This window comes from Cheilinus undulatus, linkage group 23, assembly GCF_018320785.1.
Source record: "Cheilinus undulatus linkage group 23, ASM1832078v1, whole genome shotgun sequence".
Classification (NCBI taxonomy): domain Eukaryota; kingdom Metazoa; phylum Chordata; class Actinopteri; order Labriformes; family Labridae; genus Cheilinus; species Cheilinus undulatus.
Window position 1 is genome coordinate 17,075,709 of NC_054887.1, and position 18,173 is coordinate 17,093,881.

The 18,173-nt window shown below is 38.0% G+C and overlaps 2 protein-coding genes across 2 annotated transcripts; one reads left to right on the forward strand and one right to left on the reverse strand.

The window, feature by feature from the left end:
- Positions 1 to 521: 521 nt before the first annotated feature.
- On the reverse strand, positions 522 to 7,590 carry klhdc10 (kelch domain containing 10). Its single transcript, XM_041781248.1, has 9 exons — positions 7,347 to 7,590; positions 6,174 to 6,395; positions 5,913 to 6,067; positions 5,665 to 5,813; positions 5,489 to 5,573; positions 5,120 to 5,186; positions 4,390 to 4,437; positions 4,083 to 4,222; positions 522 to 1,861 (listed from the first exon to the last, which is right to left on the reverse strand). The coding sequence occupies exons 1-9, from the start codon at positions 7,435 to 7,437 to the stop codon at positions 1,652 to 1,654; spliced, it is 1,167 nt and encodes a 388-aa protein (XP_041637182.1). The 5' UTR covers positions 7,438 to 7,590; the 3' UTR covers positions 522 to 1,651.
- A 2,329-nt stretch (positions 7,591 to 9,919) lies between these two features.
- Positions 9,920 to 17,258, forward strand: zc3hc1 (zinc finger, C3HC-type containing 1). Its single transcript, XM_041780353.1, has 10 exons — positions 9,920 to 10,054; positions 11,927 to 12,029; positions 12,204 to 12,354; positions 12,485 to 12,568; positions 12,699 to 12,826; positions 12,952 to 13,091; positions 13,241 to 13,517; positions 14,622 to 14,825; positions 16,029 to 16,238; positions 16,379 to 17,258. Exons 1-10 carry the CDS (start codon positions 9,921 to 9,923, stop codon positions 16,451 to 16,453), a joined length of 1,506 nt encoding a protein of 501 aa, XP_041636287.1. The 5' UTR covers position 9,920; the 3' UTR covers positions 16,454 to 17,258.
- Positions 17,259 to 18,173: the final 915 nt, after the last annotated feature.

An 18,173-nucleotide genomic window follows, 5' to 3' on the forward strand; every position in this document is an offset into this window, starting at 1 on the left:
AATGAAAAGAAATTAAAGGGCAAGATGTGCAAAAAGAACAAACCATCAGGGTTTTAACTAAGCTTGAATTCCTTATTCTTAATATTTGATCAAGATGCGTCATTAATTGGTATCTGTTAAATTGATTTAACAATAGGATCGGGGTACTTGACACATAAGTACATTTAGGATTAAGTAAAGTGGATTATGTAAAGTTCACTTTGTCTGACTACAGGAACACAAGATTTCTGCATCATTGAAATAGGATATTTTTTCTACCACTCTGATAGTGAATGATTGTGTAATGGCTTGTTAAAAATGGCAAAAAAAGAGAAAATTTAACTTTCTTGTAAACAGTCCTCAACATAAAACTTTCACCTCAACATCCAAGAATTTTATACTGCCTCCATTTGTGGAATCCCAGACTCATTAAAAGCTTGAGAAAGGCACTGCAGTATAAACAAAAGTTTGTAGAATAACCCTGCTACTACAGCAAGTCCCTGTGCAATAAAAGATATCCAATGGCACCAACAGCGAGGGTGTAAAGTCAGAAAAGAATTAAGTCTTTATTGGAATAAAAGGATTTTAAAATTAATTTGAAAGAGCACCAAATTCACAGTGATGAGGGGGTTGAAAGCTGCAAGAAGGAAATTATAAACAACTGAAAGATACTCACTGAAGAAATAATACTTCATGGAGGATAACGGGCAAAACCTGCATTGAAAGTTTTCACACACTTATGCATCACAGACAGTGTTTATGCACATTTTAGCTAATTCAACACAAAAATATTACTCAGGAACACTTTAAAAGCATGCCACTATTTAGTCTGTCTTTTTCAATTCAAATAGGGTAAGAACACTTTAAAGATGGGTAATGCCAAAGTTATGAAAGAATAAAATTACTTTAATGATTAAAAACATTAAAATGAGTGTGACAACAGCAAGTTGTAGCTCTGGAAAGTTGTTGTTTTTTTTGCCATGGTGAGAAAAACGAATTAAAAGCCCAACTGGACATTTGCAGAAACACTCAATTAAGAATATAAAACACTTCAAATGTAATAATCATACACGAAATTGGCCAAAATGTGCAAAACCACCATCTGTCTTGCACTTTTAAGACTGAAAAATTATTTTGCTCACAGCATCTAGTTAAAAAATGTACACAAATATGCAAGACAGTGTGCAAACAGCAGTATCAGGTGATGAAAGCCCCCCTGTAGAAAACTGATAAAGTCCTTCAAATAAATACTCATGCATTCTTCTGCACAGAATTCCTCAAAGTACCAGAGAAGGCAGATTTGAAACTGGGAGTTTTTGAGAGCATAATGGGCCAGCAATCCCAGCTGCCAGTCTGGAGGATGAGAAGCAAGATTGCGTGTTTAGTTTTGACATAAAGGCATCATGTCATAAGTAGTGGTGGCAGGGGGCTTGGTAAAATTCATAAAACATTCCATATTCATTTTCTTTATTATCACTGACACTCCACAAATTAAGAGCAAACGAAAAAAGGCATCCCATTATTTTTGGCTTTAAGGCGGGGCTACATTAGGCAGGGGAAAGGAGAGGGCGATTTCCAAAGAAATTTTCCTGTGAATTAAATTCTGTGCTCTATTTTCCCACCTTGCCCCATCCATTCATTCATTCAGAAGTCCTTCCTCCTCTTTTGCAGCTTATTTCAAGCGTTCAATGAGTTCCTGCGTGAGGCCCAGGTTGATCAGCTGCATGGTGGGGAGAGAAGTCAGATGGGGGAAGGCCTTTAGGAGCTTCTCCCAGCAGAGCTCTAGCAGACTGGGAACAGCCAGCCAGATCTTAAAGAGAGAGCCAGTCCTCTTGTTCTCATGGATGTTCACTACACCACCGTGGATATACATACAGCCAGCCTGGAGACAGAGGGAGGGAAAGAAGGGGCTATGCAAATTAGTATTAAGTATTTCTCAGCTGTTTTACAGTGCCTGTAAAAAGTATTCACCCCATTGGATGTTTCACCCTTTAAATGATTTTGTAAATCAGTCATGGTCAAAGCCAGAATTTGGCTTTTGACGAAAAAATTAAAAAACAACCTATTTAATGTCAAAGTGAAAACAGATTTCTATAAAGTAATGTCAATCAAACAATAAAAATATGCAAGGTAAAATAAATGACTGCATAAATATTCAACCCCTTCAGGTCAGTATTTAGTAAATACTCCTTTAGCTGTAATCATAGCACTGAGTCTGTGTGGACAGGTCTAAATCAGGCTTGTAGATCTGGACACTGCAATTTTACTCAATTCTTCTTTGCAAAACTGCTCAAGCTCTGTCAGGTTACATAGGGATCAGGCGTGAACAGCCCTTGACAAGTCCAGCCACAAATTCTCTAGATTGAGGTCTGGGCTTTGAATCTGCGACTCCAGAACATTCACTTTGTTGTCTTTAAACCATTTCTGTTTAGCTTTCATCATATGCTTCGGGTCACTGTCTTGCTGGAAAATAAATCTTCTCCATAGCCGTAGTTCTGTTGCAGACTGAATAAGATTGTCCACCAGGATTCTCCTATATTTTGCCACATTCATTTTACCCTCTGCTTTTTACAAGCCTTCCACCCCCGGCTGCCAGGAACATCCTCTTAGCATGATGCTGCCACCACTGTGCTTCACAGTTGGGATGGTACGTTTTTGGTAATGTGCAGTGTTTGCTATCCACCAAACATAGTGTCTTGCCTGATGGCCAAAAGGTGCTATTTTGGTCTCATCAAACCAAAGAACTTTCTCTGCTTGACCATGGAGTCTCCCGCATGCCTTTTGGTGAACTCTAGTCCAGATTTAATACAAGTTTTCTTCAACAGTGGCTTTCTCTTTGCCACTCTCCCATAAAGCTTTGACTGGTGAAGAACTCGGGCAACAGTTGTATGCAGAGTCTCTCCCATCTCAGCTGCTGAAGCTTGTAACTACTTTAGAGTCATCATAGGCAACTTGGTGTCCTTTCTCACTGACTTGTACTTTACAAAAACCTTTTCTTTGAGTTGCTTGGAGTGTTCTTTTGTCTTCATGGTGTAATGGTAGGCAGGAATACTGATTAACCAGTGACTGGACCTTCCAGACACAGGTTTCTTTCTATTACACTCAGGTGATCCCATTTCACTAATTGTGAGACTACTAGCATCGACTGGCTGTACCTCTGTGAAGTTAGGTCAGTCACTTTACAGGGGGTAAATATTTTTGCAGTTTCTTATTTTACCTTACATATTTATTGATATTACTTTGTAGAAATCTGTTTTTAATTTGACATTAAAGAGTTTTTTGGTCAAAAAGCTCAATTCTATTGAATATGACTAATTTATAAAACTAATGAAAGGGTAAAACATTCAAGGGGGTGAGTACTTTTTATAGACACTGTACCATTTATTCAGATTGGACAGTGGATAGAGTCAGAAACTGGCGGTAAGGAGCTATAGGTCAGATATGAACAGGCTTTGAGGACAACAGTCTCTTTAAATAGGGCATGTGGACATAACCACTGGGCTACTGGCCCCACAAGGCATGATATTTATGTTTCTTTGACACCTTGTCTTCAATATGGATGTCACAGAGATATAATGAGGGATGTAGTGATCCCGTCTTTGTGCTGGCTAATGATGTCGTAACCATGGCAGGGGAAAAGAGGTGGGGAACAGCACTGTGTGGATGTCTGTGCATGTCTGATTGTTTGTGGAGCTCCCACTGTGTGCAAGCAATGTTTTCTTGCACTTCCTAGGCCAAAGTAGCATCACAGACTGGGATGTCAGTATAACTCCTAATAGAATGAATATGAATCTACTGACAGTAGAGCTTTGTTCAGGGCTGTTTTGGAACGGAATTAAATTATTTGAATAATTTGCAAAATGAAAATGATACAGCTCTGGAATTATACAGCAGATTCTGATTCTATATAGTTCATAATAGTAGTAATAGGTCCCAGCGTGTTAAAGAAAAACAACATTTCAAGGTTATACATTTTCCGATTATAAAGCAAAAAATGGCTCAACTAAAAGTTGATTTAAAAAAATATTCATGGGCAAAATCATGTAATAATATTGCTTTTCTACTAGTATAGCGTGGCAATAGAAGGGTAGTGTTTTACTAACCGGAGTGACAGCAGCACAGTGGAAGTAGGCCGGCTCAGGCATCACAGCTGGAAGTTTGTTCCACTGGAAAGTCTGCAGGTTGATCTTCCACAGATCAGCTAATATAAGTTCCCCATTGTATCCTCCACAGATAAACACATCTGCAAGAGAATACTGCATTACACATTGTGTACATTAAAGTAAACAACTTAATATGCTATGCCAAAATGCAGATGATGTGGTATCAGCAATCAGGAGTGGCTATTTATCTCTTTACTAGAATTAAACTTTTCATGCCAGTTACCCTGGTACTAAAAACAGTCCTCACCATTTTTTATTTGTACACAGCTATGACATCTCCTTGGAGCAGGATAACCTGTGAAAAGCACAGACATTTTAGAACAGTGTATACAGCATTATTTGAACAGGATTAGTATGACCTGGAAACCTCTGGTGATTTGAAAATTACCCCCTGATGTCAGTGTCTGCTATGGCATATTTGTGCTGGGTAAGCAAAGTCTGTATATTACTTTTATTCCAAAGAAAAGCCATTAGAGATCACCTTTGCCTTAATCCAGCCTACATAAACACTTTCAAACAAATTGAGGTGTGTGCACATGTGTCTATAGTGGCATTTAAAGAAGTAAATTAAGAAAATGAAAGTAATTTGTGAAAAAAAACACAAGAGGGAATACACTACCAATAGCTTTAGAGTGTCCAAACCTCATACGAGGCAACCTTTATTATTATTTTGTCTTTAAAGGGTGCAGAAACAGACCCATAGACTGTAACAACCAAAACGGGCATCCCAAATACTAAGATGCCTGTTTGGATGGGATTACAGTTATAAGAAGATTTATGTGTGTGCCAAAATATGAAAGGTAATTTTCCCTGGAATTTACATATTTCAGACATGGTCGATTCAGATGGGATTAAAAACGCACAGGCATCCTCAGCAATTTTAACAAACTATCAGAGGGTCACAGGTTTTGCTATGGGGAATGGGGTTATCAGAGCAAAATGACAGCTTATGCAAGGATGAGGTGCAGACTACAGACCTATTTTGTCATGAGGTTTTGTTGTTATCTCCTCCCAGGAATTGGTCTCCAGATTGTAAGCATGAATCTATCAAAAAAAGACAACATTTAGAGCAAGTATAGTTGAGATGCATTGGGTGAGAGCATAAACAGAAACTGTGATGTCAACGGTGATTCATACTTGTTCAGCAAATAGTAGTTTGATAACTGAATTATTGTTAACTTTTCACTTGAGTACTTATTGCATACGCTGCCCACTTTAGTGTTTATTTATGTGTGATTTCACTCTTCTTTTTTCTCAGCTAACTGCTCATCGTGTTAATGATTAAAAACTATTCATAGGCCACCTAGTATTTTAGCTGTCATTAAGTGTTGTTGATGGTGTAGTACCTTGTCCAGAGGATAAGATGTCCAGGAAGTTCCTCCTCCCAGAATGTAAATCCTCTGTCCATCATGTGCTATTTCATGCCTGTACCTGTGACACACATAAAAGCACACCATATCATCATCATCATGTCTGAAAGGATCTCTACTTTCATTTAATTCTGTAGCACAAAAAGGCATACCTTTCCTCAGGTAGGTCGTCAGGAGGGTTGTTGGGTTTGAGGTGGATCCACTCTCGGGTGGTCAGATCCAGCCTGTGAAGGTCTGTGCTGTATATGTAACCCGTCGTCCCTCCAAATACATACAGGAAGCCGTTTATAATTACCATTGCCTGTGGAGAGAAAGAAAAGCTTGAGTCTTTACAGTTCTTTAAATCACTGAATTAAACTGAATGGAATAAAATATACTACAGAGTAATTTATGAGTTTACCTGTCCATAGATTCTATTAGGTTTCTTCCCTCGACAGTTAAGGAGCGACCATCTCTTGTACTTCACATTACAAACATGTACATCGTTACCATTATTTTCGCCAAAGGGGATCCCAGTGCCACCAAACACCAGGAGGTTGTTACCGTGCAAAACAGCTGAAACAAAAAAAGCAGCACAACTCAGTTTGCACCCAAATTTCTGCAGCATAAACCTGATCTGTTTTTCTGTGCTAATGAATACCAGTGTAGATGGGTGTACTACCTGACATAGATGCCAGCTCCGTGGGCATGAAGCCCTCCGTGCGAATCTGCTGCCAGCAGCCTGTGGCAAAGTGGTACCTCCACAGCTCCCTGAACAACGGATAGTCTTCATTCTCTGGGCCTCCTGACTCATCGTAGTCAGGGTTGTACCCTCCAAACACGTAAAGGTTAGTGTTGTCAGCAACACAACGATGCCCACTGCGGGCGGGGGGAGTACGATGCCCTGAAGAGGGGGAGTGAGGAGATAGAAACAATGTAGTTAACAGGAAATACAAAGTCACATGCAGGAAGTCTTAAATCATTCTTAATGCCTTATGTTTTAGATCTGTTTGGCACAATCATACAATGAAAATGCCAAAATAGTATCGTGGTTAAAATGTTAACTATGTAGTTCTCAAAGTGAATGACTGATTTACAGAAAGGTAAAATAAACATTTATGTTGTTCTGCCAAAATCCATGTGGGTTATCAGATATTTTTTTGCAGCAGCATGTCAATATAGGTCAGAAGGACCTTGGATGGAGTGTACACTACACATTGGTGGGCCCCAGGTGTGTCAAGCCCACCCTGTTAGACTGTATTGCTGCACATACTTGAAAAAAGATCAAGAACACGATCTACCTATAAAATTCAACTAAACAAGACTCTTAAATGCAAACATTTACAAGCGACAGCGAGAGGAGAGGGGTCAGTCTCTCTTGACTTTTCCACACATCATAGATCCTCTCATTTTTTCTGTTTGTGTTAAAAATACTGAGTACACCTATTTTGGTATACAGTTTAAATTAAAGGAAGATTACTTCGTTTGCAGCCATGACACCTTTAAAACATATGAACACAAAAGAAGTTTTTGCTAATCAATCAGGCCATTCCCGTGTTAGCTTCGCGGGTTTTAGAAAGCAGAAGAAACACGATGATTGTAAAAATACATTTTTTGGGTCTGATTGCTTACTAGGTGTTAAAGACAAGCAAGCAAAAATTAATGGATGCTAGCTTGAACGTTACGCCAAGCAATGTCAACAGTAAGGACAATATTAAAATTCCTTATATGCATTTGATGACACTGTAAGTAGAGGAGCTGATCCCAGTCTTACATAGTTTATTTCTACGATAAACTGTACCAACGTTAGGGAAAAACCCGTAGTTAGCATGTGCTGCTAATGTTGTTGACCGACCTGCTAACGTCTCACAGTGCGGCGGCCTGCCTGTCAGTTTCTCGAATCTGTTCAGCTGGTCGAGACTGCGAGCACCTTCAGCGGCAGACATCGTTTCCCGTTACAATCCAGTCCTCAACAACGTCACATCGAATAAAAACGACATATGTGAAAGTGCTGATAAAACATCATAATTTATAACAAATTTCAGTCACTTTGAAGCCATTCACATTTTTAGCCCCCGGCCGTGAGAACCTTGGCCAATCAGAGGGCTCGTTAATAGGATGTTGCGTCATTTGAGAGGGCGGGTTCGAGCGCGTGTGTCCAAAACAAACTTTTTTTTTTTTTTTTTTCTAAACTAAGTGATGTCCGGTGAGATTTTTTTTTTTCAACTAACAGAGTTCTTATCTGCTTTGGCTTGTTTTTTGACGTCGGCTGTTTGTCTATTAATGTATTAATTAATTTATTCATTTGTTTAACAACCCTACAATAAAAAAAGTTTCACAGAAAAGTTTCGTATAAGGTATTTTTCATTATTTATTGTTTTTTATTATTCATTGTTATTTATTGTTATTATTTGTCAGATAATTTCAAATGATCATATTTATTCATACACTGACAATAATTTCATGTTTTTTTATTTTAAATATTAAAATTATAAATTAAATGTATATGATTTAGTGGGATTTGATAAGACGTAATGGGTTTCATATTGTGAGTTTAGTATAACTGCACATGGTCCTTTGCACATATTTTGCACAACAGTTGTGTTTATGTATTATTGCACAGGGATAGCATACAAAGAAGTATTTTTGTATGTAATATTTCACAATAGATGCATACATAAATGTATGTTTGCATTAGTGTATTGTTGCAGGTCAGTTTTCCAGCATCAGTGCATCACAACAGGAATAAATTGAATATTTCTGATTCCAGTATAGGAAACTTGAGTACAACTTCTAAACCTAACTGTCAGCCATTACTAGAACTAGCCTCATAGCAGTAGTTGTAAGTTATCAGTTCACATGTTTCGGTTAGGGGAAAGGAGGAAAGGAAAGGCCTCCAAAACTCATGTCAGCCTGGTTTTTGCAGTCCCAAATGGTAAAAATTCAAATAATACTCAGATTGAAAACATAGTACTTCTGGATCCTATGTAAGCAGTGCTGTGTAAATCTCCCTACAGCCTCTATTTAATCTTAAAATGTATGTTTTCTGACGTTTTTTGACCTTTAAATCTTAATTAAGCAAAGTACCTACACAATATATTGATAGCATTGTATGATAACTCTAGCTGTCATATCTGTATGTTGTAAACAATGATGCACAGACAACTCTGAATATGGAACCAGATGACATTACAGTATAATGATGACACTGTATTCCCAACTTTTGCCTTTGTCCACCATTGTTTGACAATTCTGAGAAAAGGGCCCTAATATGCTTCATGACCTGCTGGACAATGAGCACTGGTGCACTCTCTGGGTCAACAGCCACAGGATACCTACCTGAAGCCACCGACGACAGAGCTATAACAGCTCTGTCATCAGCTACTTAATAGTAACAAGCATGTTCAGGGAGCTAATGTAGGTTAGTATGAAGTTTTGATTTTACTAAATATTGCAAACCTGGAAATGCAATTTGATCTTAGCTACACAAACATTTTCCCCCAGGTGATCAGTTGCATCCAAATTTCTCAACGTTGCAAATTCCTTGTACTTTTTCTGATCTCTGATTCACTCAAAAGTTGTAACAGATTCAATTCACCAAAAAGAAAAAAACTTTGGTAATGATGCTTACTCTGCATATGCAGGTCCTTGGTTAAGGATGTATGATATTATTCTCCTCCTGTCAAAAGTTTAGATGACTGTAAGTGATTTAAACCTAGATGAATTTCATTTCTAGGCTACTGCATTAAAAGATAGTATGAACAAAATATAAAAACAGAGTTTCTACCAGCTAGTAGGCCTATATAAGATTTCATCATGGCTGCTTGAATTGGGAACACTGCGAAGGAGGTAAATTTTATTTTATTTATTTTTTTGTTTTGTTTAAAGCAGTAATGTGTTGCCAGATGATGTTTGTTTGTCTGTTTGTTAAAAAAATAACATCTTTATCATACCTTTTCATGAAAAAACACGTTTTGCTTTAACTATATCAAAATTGAACAGAAAATTAGGTCCACATGCTCTCACTATTCTATTACTATTCTGTAAACATGCCCATCATTTACCAGAATAGTTGTCAAACTGTCTGAAGAAGAGATATGCTTTTTCTTTGAATTAATGAAACTCTTGAAATATTAAAGAACTCTGAAAATACAAAACTCTTAGGTAATATGTTTTGATAAAACTGCAGTATGATTAATTCAATTTTTTAAATTGTCTTGTACTTAACTGTTAAAAAAGACTTTATAAAGAATTATTGCATTCGTATTCGTAAAGATGGTGAGTGTACATGAAACAATCGAGTTATGACAGACAACGTAAATAGGTATTACTGCTGTCCCTGGTCTCCTCTGTTTTGTTTTAATAGGGGTCTTTCAAAGCGGAACGATCTGTTTCAGGGTTCATTTTCCGGGGGACGTCAGAGCCGATCATGGCGACTCTCGGCGGTAGTCGCGGGGATCGTCTCGGCAACTCCAATCAACAAAAGTCCTCTTTGGCATCTCCGGAGAAAGTTCGTGAACTTCTTAATGACGGCGTGTCACCGACAGCTATCGGATCCATCAGGTGCATTTTTAAACAGTCGCGCGCTATTGTTTGATTTAAAGGGGCCGACCATAAAGTTGACATTCGCTAGCATGGTTAGCCACTTAGCCTCGTAGCTCTGCTACATGAGACCATGCTTTAGCCGCATCCATTCGGCTTAATCTGCAACACTTACAAATGTGGGCTGTCGTGTGCGAGGACTGGCAGTTTTAATACAAATACTATTTATTGCGTTCAGTGATTTTGCGCATTTACCGCAAGTTTGTTGTGATAGCTAACAGCGCTATCACTGCCATGCACACTTGCAGATAAGGGGGTGGGGACCCAAAGTTTCAGTGTAACATGATATTGTATTAGCTTTCTTTTTTTTTATCTCTTGATTATTGTTCCTTTGCTGAGCAGCATTAAATGCACAAACAAGCCAATATAATCAGATGGCTACTGTGCATTTCGCTTAACAAGCAGAAAAGACAATAGGCTAACATCCCTTTATCTCTGTTACACAACCTCCGTCATGTGGGGTAAATATACAAAACTGCTTTTTAGTTTTCAGCCCTTTTCCCGTTTAACCGTGTAATCATTTTAGGGATTATTTTAAATATAAAATACACGTGTTTGCGGAAGCTTACTGCATTCAGACGAGATTTTCCCCCACTATTTTTCCGAGTTTGTGACGTCACTATCTCGAAATTACGAGATGTTCTTTTAAATACATTTTTGCTGTTTTATCAATGGGAACATTAAAATCTACCAAAAAAAACCCCAGTATATTCTAATAGAACCTTATTTTTTAGTAAAATAAAACTGCAATAATAGAAATAATACTGAATTATGGAGGACTTTTAAAAATAATACACTTCCTTACTACACGTAATTCATGATAATTATTGTTTCCATTCTATGTCAATACCATGTAACAGAACCGTTTTAGGTTATTTATATAACTGGCAGGATCTAAAGCAGGGGTTAAAAGTAACTTATTACACTTGCTCATAGAACTGTACTCGAGTGCTTTTTGTGTACTTTATAAATAAGGTAATTTTACTTTTACTTAAGTATATATGGGTGAAGTATTGTACTTCTGTACATTTTAAAAAGCATCAAGTGCTAGTTAAAAATTGAGCACTTAAATGTCATCCTGTCGTACTTTGAGAGAGAATATTTCCACATCGCATTCCTAAACAGTTGTTGCATTTTACTTCAGGTTAAGTTAAATGTTATAATAACCAACTGGTTGGAGATTCATCTTCTCTTCTTATTATTATTACCCATTAAGGAAAGTTCATATTTCATTGTACAAGCATGATTGTTCTACTGTTTACTTCACTTGAGTAGATTAATAGACCAGTAATTTTACTTCTGCTTAGGTAAATTTTAACCAAAGTAACTTTAGTTTTAAATGAGCAAGAGGAGAGTGTGTGCTAAGTTAAAAAAATGTTTAAAACATTTTAACAAGGATCAGATCCTCAGAAGGATATAATGCAAAAAGAAGAAAATGTGTCTTGCTAGATTACTTGCAAATAAATTCCTCTGTAGAAATAGCAGTCAGGATTTTATCAGAACAGCTGATGGATGTCCTGATGAAGACTCGTTTGAGTTGAAACACATAGACATCTCTGTTCAATATGGGATTTTTATTACATCAGACTGCCTTTGTTTTTCCGTTTCAACCGCCATTTCTACCATTGACTTTATTTACAAGTAATCTGGCAAGTCACTGTTTCTTTTTTTTTTTTTGCATCAACTATACTTTTACCTTTGAGTAAAGAAGTCTAGAATTATTACAAAATTGAAACCCCAAATGTGATCACCCTCATCTTTTTGAAATTAAGTTAATTATCACAATATTTAAGTTATTTAAATTGTCTGTTTATCCTTTTGTGTGAATTTCAGTGGACAAGGGCATTTAAAAGTCCTGGAAGTCAAAAGCAACACTCAAGCACCCTGTGATGCAACAAACAAAGAAGCTTTTTTCTCAAGAGTGGAATCCTATTCAATATCCTTTCAGTTATTTTGACTTATGAAAAAAATACTTGCTATGCTGAGAAGATTTTGCAAAAGATGCAGCACTATTTTATCATAATTAAAATGCAAATGATCTTTGTTGAAAATCTGTTGTATGTGATAGGATTTGTTTTATATCTGAGTGTAGTTTTCCTTAGCCTGGCACTGTTTGAAATGGGCAGGCAAACCTCGCACACTTTCCCCCTTGGTGTGCGCCAGATATGGCTGGATCAACGTCGGCTGTGATATGCTCAAGTGCTCCAGCTGTCAGGCTTTCCTCTGTGCATCACTTCAACCAACTTTGGATGTCGAAAAATGTGAGTAAAGCAACAGAAGAAGACAATGCCTAAGCTGGGGCACACATTTCTTTGCCAAGGTTATACTGAACTTGTCCCCCTGCCAAGAAATAAAGGTCAAGCTCTCCCTCTCTCCCTCTTTCGTTATTAGATGAATCCCGCATTGCAGAGATATTGGGTCAGCTTCAGACGCAGCATGAGAAGTTTTGCCCGTGGCCTGACTTTCCATGCCCAGGTGAGAGCAAAAACTTAGTAATTAATATATATATTAAACATAATCATCCCTAATAAAATCATGTTGATTCTAATGGATGGACTCTGCATTATCAACAAGATTATCAATACAAATGTTGATGTAATTTCAGAGCGGTTCTGGCTGGTCCCAGCCTGTGAACCACCAGCTCTTCTCACCGCCTTCTTAGAGCGCTTTCAGAGTGCCTGTCTGCTTGCACATCAGCTGCCAGCCATGAAGCCAGAGCAGCTGAAGTCTATGGTGAGGCAGCAGAAGTGTGACAAAAATGTGATCTTAATCTTGATGTGCATTGGTCATATTACAGTAAGGGTTTGAAAACTCTAGATGTTAAACGCATACGAATAACATAGATTTTTTTCTTGCAGGCCCTGACTGAGGATGTTGTCAGTGTTGTTCTGCAGCTGATCGAGGAGGAGCAGAAAAAAAAGGGAAAAACTCAAAGCACCGAACCTTTGGCTGTCCAGGTGGCTGCTTGCATTGTTTCTCTATGTGGCTGGGCAGCAAGGTGAGATGATACTTCTCTGCTTCTTTTCTTAAATCCTCATTTTACTTTTAAATGCAACTAATATTATCTGACCATGAGCTCAAATACTGGCATTTTGGCACTTTTCCATCTGATAAAGCATTTTAAACCTTTGATTTCTGTTTTTTTAGCCCAGCTCTGAAGGCCATGAACCTACCCATCCTCACCTGCTCCTACTGTATGCGTAAGGTGGGTTTATGGAACTTCTACCAGATGGAGGGTATGGGAGGGGGAGGCGATGAAGATACCTCATCAAACACTGGAGGCACCCCTGCTCCAACAACAGTTACTCCCTCTGCAGCTACACATGAGGGCCAGGGGGACCAGCCTTCCTCTACTTCATCCACTCCAGCTACAACTCCCTGCCGTATGAAGCTGAGGAGCCAGGACACCACTCGCTCTGATCAGGTAAGCTATAAACTTAACCCTTAGAGCTCAAAACATTTTTTTTCACCATCATGTCCGGTCTGGACTTTTTTTCTTAGTAAGGTTGTAAAACATCAACCCTGTGGTGCATAGTCAAGTTCTAAACATTTGTTTTTTTTTCAGGACAATCTGGGCTTTAAGAATATATCTACTACAGTAATTTCACTTGAATTTTGAAAAAGTTGCAGGACTCTAAAGACAAAAAAAAAAAACAAATCGGAATTTGAAACTCAAAGATTCTTATTGATAACACACAGTAGACAAAAGTGGCTAAGGATTTTCTTTGAACAGACTTATTCTCCTATTTCTTGGGGACAAAACAGTGAAAATATAAACATTCTGTGACTAAAGGTTTTCAAAATATCTACATATATACAAAAAAATCCATGCACTTTTTGCAGTCAGATTCATTTGTGCCGTTCCTTTAAGCAGTAGAGACGCAACATCTTGCTATTGGAGGACAGCCCCTCCCACAGTGCATTGCATGTAAACATTGCCCTCAACAAATATGGCGCTACCCACAGAAGAAAGCCAAAGTACATGATTGAAAATGGACAAAAAGACACTTATTGGATCTAATGCCGTGGATTTAATCTTTAAAGACCTCGAAAAGTCTCAGAAGCTCGCTAGAATGTCGTCCTTACAGGCTACAGATACATCAAGGGTAGCAAATAAACAGCAAAATACTCAGCTTTCAGAGGAAAAAAAGAGTATGTGTCTATGACTTGTGGTTCAAAAATTAATAATTTTTTTCTAAACTATGTCACTTCTTGTTGTATATGACAACGCTGTCCTCAGAGACCCTGGGAAGTCAGACAAGTTCTTGGCTCACTAGAAAATGTTTTGTAAGAGCTAAGAATGTACGAAGAACATATTTAGAAAGTCACAACAAAGAGCTTTCACAGAAATAAACAAGTTTGGGTCTATGACCTACGGTTAAAAAGTTACCAAGCAGTTTACAGAGGGGTGTGCCTGCAGCACGGATCCATGCTGCGTGAGCACTAAGGGTTAAAGTCTTTAAATGTATAAATTAGATATACAATGTACTGTACTTTTTCACCATACTCTCTCATGTTTGTGTGGCAGGGTGAAGGAACATCGTCCCCTGTTGGTTTGCGAGCTCGAAGCAGAGACTCACCAAGTCCTAGTGAAGAACTACCAAGTCCTTTGACGAGAGGTAAAAGGCCAGCAACACGCAATAAAGGACAAGGGGACAACTCTGGGGCTGAAGGTGCTGCCAGCCTGCAGACCCCTCCTAAACGGCTGTGCCTCTCAACCGTCGGGGGTCCTGTAAGAACTCACTATCCAACCAGTATCATGCACTGTGTTTTACAGTTTTACTATAAAGGGTTTTATGTTTTTTGACCTATTATAATGGACTGCCTGTCTGTTTAAAGCCCAATTCCTAGTTCTGTTGAAATAATATTTACACCCTTGTGATGTTTTACCTCCACCATATTATCAGCTAGATGTCAGATGTGTAATAATATCACAAAGAAGTGAAACTTCCATATATTCTAGATATATCATTACAAAGTGAAATACTTCATTACCTTTTTGCTTTAATTTTGATGATTATGGCTTACAGCTTAAAAAAAAATAAAAAGAACACTCTCAAAAAACATCAATCTAAAAAAAGGTTTTATCATAAAGAAATATTGGCCTTCTGGAAAATAATGCTCATTTATGAACTCAGTAATTGGCTGGAGCACCTTTTGCACAAATTACTGTGTCTATGCGATGTAGCATAGAGCCAGTCAGTTAGTGGAACTGCTGGGGTGTCCTCCAAGTTCTTGAATCTGCTATGCTTGACAATCCTCTAAAGGCCTGGCTCATTCCTGTTGCTTGTGCACATTTTCTTACCACACTTTTCTCTTCCAGTCAACTTTCCATGAATGTGCTTTGATACAGTACCCTTTCAGCATTGACCTTCTGCTGCTTACCCTCCCTGTCAAGGAGGACAATGATTACCCTCTGGACATCTGTCAAGTCCGCAGTCTTCCCGTTGATTGTGGTTGTGTGTACTGACAAGAGTAAGAGAATAAAGGCTCAGGAAACCTTTGCAAAGGTGACTTACCCACAATATTCTAATATTTTGAGATAGTGGATTTTCATGAGCTGTAAGCCATCATCATCAAGATTAAAACAGTCTTAAATATTTCATTTTGTATGAGTTTAATCTAAAATATATATGGAAATGTAACTTTCTGAAGTAAATTACCTTAAAATGAACTTTTACATGTAATTCTACTTTTTTGAGGTGCTCCTGTATTGATTCCATATTATTAGTCCCTTGAACTACTAAAAATTAGTATCAGTGTAAGCCTGGAAAAATCAGCATAGGCCTGCTCCTTAATTCATAAATAATACATTAAATACATGTATGAATACATTTATGCTGCCAGTCAGGCTTTACATCCTAGATTTTAATCCAGACTCGCTTTATGTGGAGCTTTGTAATAATTTTTTTAATCATCTTTTCTGATATTTCAGGATGGTCTCCTGCAAAAGAATGCCTTTGACCCCCTTGCTCAGCACAGAGACTGGTGTCCCTGGATCTCTGTAGGAAAGGAGAACATGAATCCAGGGACCCTCCTTTTGGACAGTAGTGCAGGGTTTCATCAGCAGGGCTGGAAGGCTGCTCTCGAGCTCCTCGTACCAATGAAAAAGAACTCTAATACAGCAGGAGGCAGTCTGGCACAGGCAAGTTAAGCCCTTTTAATTTTATCACAGAAATAATGCATATCTGAGCTCATGCAAAATACTGAATTATACCATTATCTCCAGAATATTTAGCTTTTATTAAATGATATCTGACATGTTGTGTGGTCTTTTTTTCCCAGGGCCCTCGTGACAAGTCAAAAAGGGTGTTTGCTATATTCCGTCAGTGGCAGGTATCCTCCTCAGCGTCTAAGTAGACTGTTTTCCATTCAGAAAGCATCAAAACACTGAAATGGTGAACTGGCCTGCCCTCCTCTTGTGGTACAGAGTCTGTAGTACCGATGACAGGAGTGTCATATCATATCATTGTATGCCATCCCGTAAAGTCATGTTTACAGTCTGAATGTTTCTGGTTGGGGAAAAATGGGATTGTGTCTTTAGTGTCTTCTCTGTGAACAGTGAAGTATGTGAAGGATGCACATTTGACACTGGGATGCACAGACACTGTAATGGCTTTGTAAGCCTTGTGTGTACATTAGTACTCTTCAAATATAGAACACATCTTGGCATTAAAATTGGCCACAAGGAAGGCATCTTTTTTAACCTCATGGACTCTGCTTCAGTAGTTCTTCGTGACATGATGGTCTGGATTTCTGGACATTTTAGAAACGAGGAATCACTGATGGTGAGAAAGGGCCAAATGGCTTGACACTGGAAAGGCAATGTTTACCTTCAATGTGCGTTGAGTCATTTGAGTAAACATTAACCTCAGATAAGCAAAAAAAACTGTGAGGATGTTCATTTTCTTTGTGTACTGCGATGGATTTAAGTTCTGTTTGAAACGAACAGAATCCTTTTGGAGTATTGAAAACTCTGCTTCTCCCAGGCAGATAGAACCATGTGCCATGAACTTCAAACTTATTTTAAAATAGATTCAGAATGCTTGTACTCTCTTTTTGCCTTTTTGTGACATTTCATTGCTAATGCAGTCTTCTCCAGCTTGCATGTGCTTATATCTCAGTAGAATTTCCTAAAAGGGTTTAATAAAATGATCTTGTGAAAGTTTGTTTTACCTTGCATGTCATCGCTCTGGGTATTTTAAACCAACTAAAATTAGTTGGAAGGAACAATCATTTCATTCAGGTATGTATGTTTTAGTTCTGACTAGGGGTGCACCGATTGCAATTTTCTGGCTGATCACTGATCTTTAAAAAGCCTGACCTGCCAATTCCGATTTTGGCTGATACAGATTTTTTTCATAACTGACAGCATACACCTTCAATGGTCCAAACTGATTTTATTGAATAACATTGAACAATACCCGTGCAACAATACAAACTTGTTGTTTTAACTGCACATGAGGTAGTTCTCTCAAATATAAATGAAAAGTTTAAAGCGTTGCTTTCAAAACTACTAAATTATATATCACTTCCTTTAGTCTTTCATTTTGCACATTTTAGTTGGTAGAGGCATATGAAACCGATCTCCTAAAATTAAGGAAATCGGCGCCTATATCGATTTTGGCCGATCGACCGGTGCACCCCTATTTCTGACTCTTCCACCTAGTTATTTCCCATGAATTGACCCTTGTTTAAAAACTTATTTGTATGATTTTCTGCTGCATATTTCCTTTCACTGCCCATTCTTTAGCTGCAATTTTGTTGACGTAAAATATCTTATTGGTGAATCACACTTCAGTTCCTTTGTATTTGTTTTATACAAACAACATATTCACATTTACTGTATTTAGAGGTGTATTTTGCAGTTTGCAGATATGAGGCTGTTATATCAGCACCAACAATTTTATGCTATAATGGTAAGCTGGCGTACTTCTAAAACATCTTGATTGCACCTTCTGTTACACTGTACATCAGTATCTTAGATTTTCTTGTATCCAAGAATCTAAGCCCCCCATACAACACACTTGGAAAAAGTAAATCCAATTTTTTGTTTTCTTGACAAATCCCAGCATAATAG